The 10,689-nt window shown below is 36.0% G+C and overlaps 1 protein-coding gene across 3 annotated transcripts; it reads right to left on the reverse strand.

Annotated features, from left to right (window-relative positions):
• Window positions 1–1,575: 1,575 nt before the first annotated feature.
• On the reverse strand, window positions 1,576–9,755 carry LOC112691564. 3 transcript variants are annotated; one of them, XM_025565853.1, is made up of 3 exons: window positions 9,248–9,755; window positions 6,967–7,257; window positions 1,576–1,960 (listed from the first exon to the last, which is right to left on the reverse strand). In XM_025565853.1, the coding sequence occupies exons 1-3, from the start codon at window positions 9,266–9,268 to the stop codon at window positions 1,886–1,888; spliced, it is 387 nt and encodes a 128-aa protein (XP_025421638.1). In that variant the 5' UTR covers window positions 9,269–9,755; the 3' UTR covers window positions 1,576–1,885. The 3 variants fall into 3 exon arrangements, with proteins under 3 accessions (XP_025421638.1, XP_025421639.1, XP_025421640.1); XM_025565854.1 differs by lacking the exon at window positions 9,248–9,755 and adding an exon at window positions 7,830–9,159; XM_025565855.1 differs by lacking the exon at window positions 9,248–9,755 and adding an exon at window positions 7,722–7,791.
• Window positions 9,756–10,689: the final 934 nt, after the last annotated feature.

Here is a 10,689-nt window from a genome sequence, read left to right on the forward strand (position 1 = left end):
ATTAATGAGACCCATTCGTCATTAAATTAATTTTATTTTGTTTTATTTTTAATTTTTAAAGTTTATTATTATTTAAATTTTGTTTGTCAAAAAAGTTACATGTTAAGATTTAAATACAGTAAGATTTAACACTATGAAATTTCATTATGTTAAGTTTCAAAAACAATAAGAGTTGATAAATAATTAATGTAAATAATAAATACTTACTATATATACCTAGCATATAGGTAGTAGGTACCTACTCTATTTTCCATAAATAATTATTACATTAAATATCTGGATATCTAGTCCCCATGTATGATCATGATTACTATATGTAAAGTGACGTTAAGAAGGTTTGAAATTCACGGATAAATGATAATTTTGTACCTATATTTTACTACCTAGTAGGTAATTAAAAACTACAACTAGCAATAAGAAAATGAGTATTCATGGATTTATAACCGTTTTTAAATTACTTTGTGATAAAATCATAAAATAAAACTAAAATTTATACCACATACTTGCATTAATTGAATGAGTTGCATCAGATTTAACCTGGCTATTGTTATAGACTCATTTTTATTGGTATTTGTATTAAGTGGGTCCTAATTATATCCAGTTCCCGGTGGCGAAAATGAACCCAGTATTCACCTGAGCTCATAATCTATAAAAAAACCGTTAAAATCTTTCCTTTTCACCCCAAACTACGGTACATTATATTTGAGATACAATTTTATGTTTTTATAAATAAGTTCTGTAAAGTATCAAATGTACAAATAATAAAATTATTAGTATTTATTTAGTTAGATTTATATTATTATTCCATTAAACCTATTGATAAGTAACTTATAGCCTATAGGATAAGTAAATAAATAAATTACTATCTTTAATGTTATTATTTAATTGGGTAAATTAAAACGTTTCATGTTTTTCGTTTATCATCATGACATCATTATTCATTACTAATTCTTACCTGTTTTATTCCGAAAAAATATTTTATTGATAGTCTATCGTCCAATAAGTATTAAATATTTAAATATATAGGTAACCATAATTTTTTAAATATTATGAAGTCGGTAAATTTAATCAGTTCCCCCGCCCTTTCAAAAGTTGAAATAACGCCCCTGGTTGATTAAGTTATGATTTTATTATTTCATATTCAATCGTAATTTTATTAACTTTGTATGTACCTGCATTATCAATTCGAAACCGGTCGTATTTTACAAATACAATAACATTCTAGGCTAGCGTTTATTTTTTTATTTCTATATTAAGTTAAATGTATAGAATTATAGCTTAAAATGAGATTTTTACAAAATGCGTCTCGTGTAAAAGTTCCAAAACATACTGATTATATTAGCGTGAACATATTCTTCGAATGAATCACAAGGAATTCATAGAAATTCGTCAAAAAATGTTGTTTCCAATTATACAGCGCAATCATTCAAACGTTACGACATTTACGACGTATAGGTGTATTGTACATAAAATACATCAGTTTATACTTTATTTTTCGATTGAATGTTTTTTTTTTTTTTTTTTTTTCATTGCGGTGTTACACAACAATACGTATAAGTAAATTATAATACATAATACCTTCGAATCGTGTATTTACGTTTTTCTAAATCAATATAACACGAATACAATTATTTACAAGTATATAATATTTATATCGATACAATCGCGTGAGTTTAATCTAATATTTACATACAGTCACCGGTCATCGTTGACGATTTTGGCAAAATTAATGTTTCGACGAGACCCGAGTGGCAGCGTCGTTGTATTATACGTAGAAAATTTGGATGTACGCACGTTGCGTTTGTGAACAACGTTGAACGCTTTTGCGGACGTCGACAGTAACACCGATCCGGCTGGCCGAACGGAGAAAAATCAACAAAAAAAATTATTGTTGCTTCGCTCGTTCGGCACCTGAAACGGGATTCTTGACCGACGCTTTGCCTGATGCCCCATCAGCAATCTGTAACGGACAAAACATTTTCATTATTACAAGTGATATCGTTTTTTGACCATGCCGAGCTTTCGAAATAATGCGGACCGGTCACTGGATTTCTGTCAAGCGTTTGCTACGGCTCTCCCATTATAAACCGCATTTTTCGCGCGCACCCGAAAAAAGCATTCTGTCCCGTTGCACTGTTATTGTTATTATTATTATTATTTTCGTACAGTATCGCAATCAGGCGCGGCTTCGGATACTTACCAAGGGGAGGGGAGCGTTTCGAGTACTAACTGATAATAGTTGTTTCCCCCAAATTAGTACTGAGACGCAGAGTCCGACTACGTTCCTATATTATGATACACACCTCATATTAATGTCATAATATGGCTTTTTATAGGCAAAATAAAATTATAGGGCAGGTATCTAATGAAATAATCAGAATTTTACAGTTCACAAGGACAAAAATGTATTAAACATTTAAAATTTTTGAAAAACCTGAAGGATCATGGCCTCAGTGCCTCCCTCCTTGGAGCCACGCCTAATTCGCGCGCAACGATTTTCACCGAAACGTGCGTGGCATGGCGAACCGCGTGCGCGCACTTCGCTGCATTTTTGGCTGGTACAAAACCGTGTACCCGTCGACCGTGCCGACAAGAAATATCCCAACAAAGTTTTATCGTAATAATAACGGTATATTCGTGACGAGCTGTTACTGCACCTACCCTTCGCACCTGTTGCGCACACCATTCACGTACGCATCCCACCTGTTCACCCGTTTTTATTATTATTATTTTTCTTCGTTATTTCGGTTTTTAAACATCGTTCATCGTCGTAATGTTTCGCTCGAAACGTTATGTGCCGCGAAGTGAACCGTCGTCGAGCGCTCTTCGGCCGCCCAACTCGTAGTAACCATAACTGTACATGAACATTAAATTAATTAAATGTCATAAGTTTAAGTCTGGGCACCGAGAACAAACGTGCGCGTCTCGGTTGAAAATGAAAACCGTTCTAAAAAGCTTCTGTAAAAGTTTAAGGATATCGTCCGTTGAGAAATCATTAATCCATCACATCATGATTTTGTTAGTTCTTGTCGATAACTACTGTGCGGAAAATGACAATGCCTACGTTTAAAAACCCCACACACACAAGTTGGTTGTTCATGAGTACATAAATACATTTTGCGACCGATCAATATCATATTTTCATGTTACCGCACTTGTCAACGGAAAGAAAAAAAAATTGTTACATCATCAAATACTTAAACTTTTATAGTAAAATGAGAAGAAATTTTTTAATACACTTTGAAGTTCAAAAAAAACCGAAATTGAGTTGCATTTGAATAATAAAACGAATACAAAGCTGTATAAGAATAATGTTTCATGGATTCAAATGAAAAGAAAAAAAAAATCCAATCCTTTTTAAGAGTTCGAACTTGGAGTAGCCAAAATTGTTAAATAGAAGGGGCTAAGCAATTTTTAGTACGGGTTAGATATGAGAGGATTTAAGTTTCATCCTTCACTCCTCCCTCACCACTAGGTTAACAAACTTATTTCAGGTTTTTATAATATTTATAAGAATATAATTTATAATAATAATAATATAACGGCACGACATAAAATGGTTTTAAAACTATAGTGATCATAAAGTGATAGTGTTAGACAAGAGTTGTTAGATATTTCATGATTACATAGAAAAGATACAGTGATCATCACGGTAGAAGTAATACGCGTATGTACCAAAGACAAACACGCGTTATTATATTATATTTATTATTATAAAAATATCGAATAAAAATAATGACAAAATTGTGACAATATCAAATGCACTGCGCGAGGAGATCTATATTGCAAAATAAGTAAACGCTTTTAACGCGTCCGTTTCAACAGATACATTTGAGCTGTCGGCTACAAGGCCAGAGAGTTTAGTTTATTTTAAGGGAAAAGATATGTGGTCACTAACTCGCGTTTTCTAAACATTAATTATTTATCGCATACTTTAATGAGAGATCCGGATATGAAAATAAAAAACGCTTTGCAAACCGCCGCTGATAACTAAACGGAAGTACCTCCGGAATCCAGCCGGAAATCATATTACACACAATATGTTGTTATTTATTGTATAGGGGAGTATAGTTATGAGAAGCGCAGTTTAAATTCAAGACGTGTCTTATAAATCATAGGAATTTGCGCTGACCCGTCCGAGTTGTATACAGGCATCAGCTGTTTGAGGATCCCATTCGAGTGAGCCATATTGAACGATCGATCGCACAAGTGCACAATTTAAGATTTAAGACTTAAATATTTAAGAGAGATGGTGTGTTTAAATTACCAGACATTATTTTAACGAAACTTAATACCTTTAGAGTTTTTCAAATAATTTTATTGACGGGGGTACGACGAGGACAAAGAAAGGAACAAGAGTGACACGATATTTAGACTGAAAATAATAAGACTAACAATTGCGCCCAAAATCTGTCTGAATAGGCCACCATTTAAAACGCCTCGTTTCTGTACGAGATAGGCAATCTATACTCAAACGAGCTGCGCGGTGACCCACTGACGACGATGGCATCTACGACTCGGAACGAAGGAAATAGAAATGGAAAGAAAATAGAATTTAAGCAGGGCCGACTCAAGCAAAAATAGTGCACTAGGCAAAATCAAACTTTGCCACCTCTAAAAAAAATATTGAGCACTTATTTTAACTTAGCCCCTCTGCCTATTTTTATGTGACATATCTACAAAAAAAAAAATTTTAATTTTTTATTTTATGTATAAAATTATATGTAAAAAGACTTGAAAATCATTTCTACAACTATTACTCAAAACCCATCACTATTGCGACTATCGGAAATCGTGAAAGTAATAGTATGGTTATTAATATTTTTGGAATTGAAAACGCCTAGCGTAGGCCGTAATATAAAGTAATAAAATAATTTAATTCGATAAAAAATAGTATTAGTTAATGCAATATTAATTATTTTTCACGATCTCGAGTGTACGTCTACGCCACTGATACGTGCATTATTTTTGCAACAGCAACGTATGGCGAGTTCATTATTCGAATGTCGATGGGGAAGGAGAGAACTATTGCGCTAAGCGCCTCTTTAATGAATTATGTGCTCTAGAATTATGCATTTGAATATTTGGTTGCATATTACACAGTAATCGCTGACTTGGCTATTCTGCACCGTACTATGCACAGGTTCCGACGGCGATGTTATGTACATAAAATATACAACTACCATTTGAGCTCGGTAAATATTCAATCATTATAAACGTTAACGGTATTGTATTGTACTGTCGTCGCACGAAGGCTAGGCTAGCCCGACTCGTATAATGGTTTCGATCAATAGGTATCGAAACCGTCGGTTCTGACAATATGTTGATCCGATATGTTCATTGTTTGTCCGGTGAAGTGTTCCAAACCATTCTATGTGGAAAACTGTAATGCATAAAAGTTTTGATACTCGGTAAAACTTATACGAGTTCATACTGATCATGTGCGATATATAATAATTATGCATATGTACGAGGATGTATAAATATGTTTCTACAATTCACAGTTACGAGTACAACATCAGTGATCGATGTCCTAGGCAGTCGATTTCGTTTTTCGTTATCACAATTACCGACCAATTGAAAACGTGAGAGTGGTTCGATTATAATTTGACAGTGCACGAAAATATTACCAATATCATTAAAATTAATAATACACATTCAACATTTTCCATACAAATATAACAGGCTGTGGTTGATACACTCCACAAGTAGGTATCGTTTTTCGTCACTTGTTTACTCAAGATGTGTTTGAGAACAAGTGTGGCGAAACCCCTAACGCACCACACATAGATTTCCGCATTGTCGTACCTTGTGATCGTAATCAATTTTATTAGAAAATCGCATGTTCGACTGTTGGATTATATTTAATACATATGGATAAATAGCATTCCTGGCGTATTTGAAATGTTGAACGGCGTAATACTTCTATGTAAAACCATCATAACATTTTTACTTTTTTTATAAAAATCGATTAATCGGTTTATTAAAATGATTATTCAATAAAACGTTGTTAGTTATTACTAGGGCCCGGAATTCAATGCAAAGTTAGTTGATCATACACAATGCTCTCTAAGAACATAATTCGTTTCATGTAACGAGGGTTTCAAAACTACAAATTATATTTTACATTTTTTTCATTTTTTAGAGCATTTTTAGTATTATTGGATCATTTAGTTGGTTTTTAATGCATATTTGTTCGATATACTAAACAAATTTAACCTATTCAAAATAATATCAAAAGACAAATTATTTTCTTGATATTTAAGTAGGTTTATCGGGTTTTCCCATAGACATTGTCAATCTTTATTTTTCGATTCAGTTTTTATCTTATCTTTATTATTTACTATGGAACGTCACCAGTATTCGGTAAAATAACAAATAATCAGCTAGTTCTTATTATTTCGTAGACATTGCTCGGATTACGTATGAATGTGATTTTAATGTATTAAATAGTGTGTTAAATAATACCCAAAATAAAAAAAAATTATGTAATTTTTCATTTTTAAGGTCATTTTTGTAATATAATGCATTTTATAAGGACATTTTTGGATATTTTTTAGAGCATATTTGTATGATTTTAAGCGCGTTTAAATCCGGGCCCTATTTCTTCCATATTTTGCTCTAATTCAAAAAATAATAATCGTTGGAACTTGAAATCGTTAATCAAAATAATACGATTAATAAATTAATTTTTACTCCTTAAAGAGTCTACTCATTAATTTAACAGGTTATTAAATATAAATCTGTAGTTGATCTAATCATTAAACGATTAATCCATTTAATCATTTGGATAAAAATCGATTTTCCCGAGATGATCGTGATTGATCATGGCGATGGTAAAAAAATTGTCCAGCCCTAGGGCGGTCTGCGCGCGTCACGAACGGACCGAATGCGACTCGAATACAAACAATATTGGCCCGTCAACCGTGAAGAAACGTTATCAAAAACGAACGGTAAACGACTCACCACTGGGGCTCCCGGATCCTGGTCCGTCGGCGTCCTGTACAAGCCCCGTCCCAAGCTGTCGATCAGATCGCGTCCGCGGGGCCCGTGTTTCTTCTCGAACGTTTCCCGGAACTTGGCTCCATCGCTGGGCTTGAACGCGATGAACCGCATAACCTGGTGCTCGGCCGGTTCGCCGTACGCCCTGGCCATGAGGAAACCGAAAGGGGTCAGCCCTTCGGACGGCGCCGCATCCGTGCCGATCCGCGGCTGCGACAGTCCTGCGAGAACGACCAGCACCACGGCCGACAGCATCTGCAGTGCAGTAATAATTAGTCATTTCTACCCATCTCGAATAGAGTTAGTTGATAGTAAATATTAGTCAAACAATAATTTCGAAACAGAGTAACTAATTATATAATAAATAATTATTCGTCACGCGATACTACCGACTAAGTCGTTAACAATTAGTCATTCCTGTCCAGGGGCGGAACTAGTGGAAGACCGATATTCATCCCAGGGCGGAAAATTTTAGAGGGTGTAGTCATTATAATTATTAGCAACTAATTTGGTATTTTTAACTTTGTTAAATACTGTTATTAGATTAAAACTCAATAAGTATGATTATATATTAATTATTAGAAAAAAATTCGCGAGAAGAGTATTGTATTTGAAAGAGATTATTGGTCTACGATAGGGCGTAATTGTTACATTTTCCCCGGGCATAAAAAAACAAAACGAACAAATTCGAAAAAAAAAAAGAACATAAATAAATATACCGCGCGACGGAGTAGTAAACGGCTGGAGCCGACTCCTCAGAATAAAACGATTTCGACGAATGAATAATTTTCATTAGTTACATTACTATAAGTCTGGTATATAAGTACTTCGCTAATTCTCGGGAACGTGATTCCTTAAATCAGTTGCCGTCGCAGTCAGACAGTGCACTCGGATACATCCTGGCGTACACTCCAAGGCTTATACATTTTCTTACGAGTCATGACTAGAAAAAGCGGATTTTCGGAGTTATACGCAATCCTTCCATCTCTCAACACGCACTACGATCCTTGCCGAAAATACGGAAGTCATTTATACTTTAATGAATAATATTATTATGTATTACGTTTTGACGATCAAGTCCGTTACACCAAAAATGATTTTCAAACGAGTATTATCATTACGTATACATGTCGTTTATATACACGACAACTATTGCTTTAGGTAGGTACTGCTAGTCTTTCTTGTATTATTACAACATCACGTCCGGTCCGGCACAGCTGCTCTCTCTCTCTCTCTGGGGCATGGATCGGTTATCGCGGATACGTGTTAAACATAAACCGATTTCATTCAAATCAGATTTCTATCGAAGCAATTAAAATATATTACGCGTATATTTGAGTAATTCAGTGTCGCGTCGCTTTAAACACTTGATTGTCTGGAAACAATTCTAATCATTAATATATATTACATTGCTATAATATCATACTCTTGCAGTTTTCGTTTCCGATCAAGATCATAATTCACAGATCCCCCCCCCCTCGAGTATACCATGAAATTTTAATTATCATTAATAGATTTCTGTAATGTTTTACTTATTACGTTACGTCGTTTTTTTCTTTTTTTTTCGTTTCCTCGATTACGTATAATCATACTCTGTTTATAAATATATAATTTGAAAACACCCGTAATTGTTGTTTTCATCTATCGACGTTTAGACAAAATAGCTAAAGTAAATCGTTTTCGCGATTGTTTCGTCTAGAAAACGTACTACGAATAACATTCGTCGCGAAATATGTGGTTCAATGCAACTATTCTAAGCGATATACAAACCGTAGAGCGGTTATTTCGCTAAGCGCAACAAAGTTAAAGATCAACACCATGCCTGACACACAAACTCACATGATACCGGGCAGACGCAAGTATAGCTACGCGCAATGATTGTTGAGCTGCCGGATGAAAATAAAACGAAAATCTCTTTAATGTTCTAAACGTCTGAATCGCGATGGGATAGAAATCGATTAATAAACGTGCGCTACTGTTTGAGAAAAACACAACGATACGTGACCGTTACACAGCTATTGCTCTGTTACCTGCTAGTGAATCGATTTAAACGGGAAAACGAAAAATTATTGGATAAGAACAAATGGTTCGAATCGATCTTTCAAAACATCTGTTCGTGGAGATGGACTCATCGCGCGTGACAAAGAAGATAGATCGACTCTGTCGCCCATCGCTGGCCACTATTACCGCGCAAAGCATTTATTACCATACATCCGCGGAACAGCCGAAATAATGTGGTACTCACCGATAAGTCTGCGATCTGCATGGTTCTCGGTGTGGGCGGAAGAGGCGCACTGAACCTGATACGACCGGAGGAATCGTAAAACGTCCGTAAAACGTCCCCACGCTTTCCTAACCCGTCGCGCCGCAACAAGCGCACCACGTGTACGCGTAAAACACGCGCCACTCCGGTGAAAGTGGTTTACGAAATTTCTCTCCGGGATTATTAATAATAATTTATTTATTTTTTCTTTCTCCGCCACAACCTGATATTATTATACATCACGCGCGGACGCTTGTACATAAAATATACGTACACGTATATTATACCCGCGACGCGTTTCACGGTAATAAATCGTTTGCGCAACGCGACCGCGACTTACGTGCGCTGCGTGTCGCGTCTTTTGTGCACCCGGTCGGATTACAACAACAATAAAAAATGACAACAGCAACGGCGGAATTCCGTTCCGCGCGTTAACGTTCCGAGACAACGACCCCCGGCGCCAGGACCGTATCTGGCCCCGTACCGTCCGCGTAGGAACACGTGGGAACGTATTTTAACGTACAAAGTGAGTGGCGCTAATGCACCCCCCCCCCTCGCCCAGTGTAAAATCGAATGTTAATCAGTGGCGGGTGATCGTGCCACTAAAGCCTCGATTATATTGAGCGATTAAACTCGCTCGTTCGCTAGTCGCGTACACGCATTCATGTGATATACACGTAAAAGAAAGTTGTCATTGATATAGATAACTCATTCGTTTTCGTTTATATTTTAAATCGTATTATTTATTTAACTGGGCCCCGTTCATCCTTAGAATATTTTGATAGGCTGCAGTCTTCGTGTTTTAGTTGTTTTAATAATGTATTGGATGCACCATATTTCTCTCGCCTTGAAATCCAACTTCTGATCCATAACCTTTTCTTCTCCAACTCCTGTCGCAATAAATGAGAAATCACAATAAACCCCGCGCTAACTACAGCTTCCGACATTTTAACCAGTCACTAATCGCTGGCACACTAGCGATTTCACTCGTTGGAGTGTAAAAACGTCAGTGACTAGCGACTAAAGTAGCCCGGCCGTTAACATTAATCGCGAGCGAGTAGCGAGTATTCAACACGCGGCGAGTAAGCTGCTTAGTAAGCGGCTTAGTAGCGACTAAGCTGATTATATTAAGCGACTTTGGTCGCATCGAGTTAATTCGCCGGTGCCTAGCGTGTAAACTCGCTCAGTGTAATCGAGGCTTAACCAACACATTCTCGCGACGACCGAGCGGTTGATTTTTCCCTATACGTTCCTCCGATAGACAGTTTTGGTGAAGTGCCACCCGGTGAAACGTTTGCAACTTTTAATCGGCACTGCGCAACGTGAAATTAAATCAATTGAAAACCGTCAAATACAAAATATAAAAAAGCGAAAAAAATTCAAACGATAGGATTTCACAAAAACACACCGGTTACCGATTGTTG

Source organism: Sipha flava, unplaced genomic scaffold (assembly GCF_003268045.1).
Source record: "Sipha flava isolate LNK unplaced genomic scaffold, YSA_version1 64_pilon_pilon, whole genome shotgun sequence".
Taxonomy (NCBI): domain Eukaryota; kingdom Metazoa; phylum Arthropoda; class Insecta; order Hemiptera; family Aphididae; genus Sipha; species Sipha flava.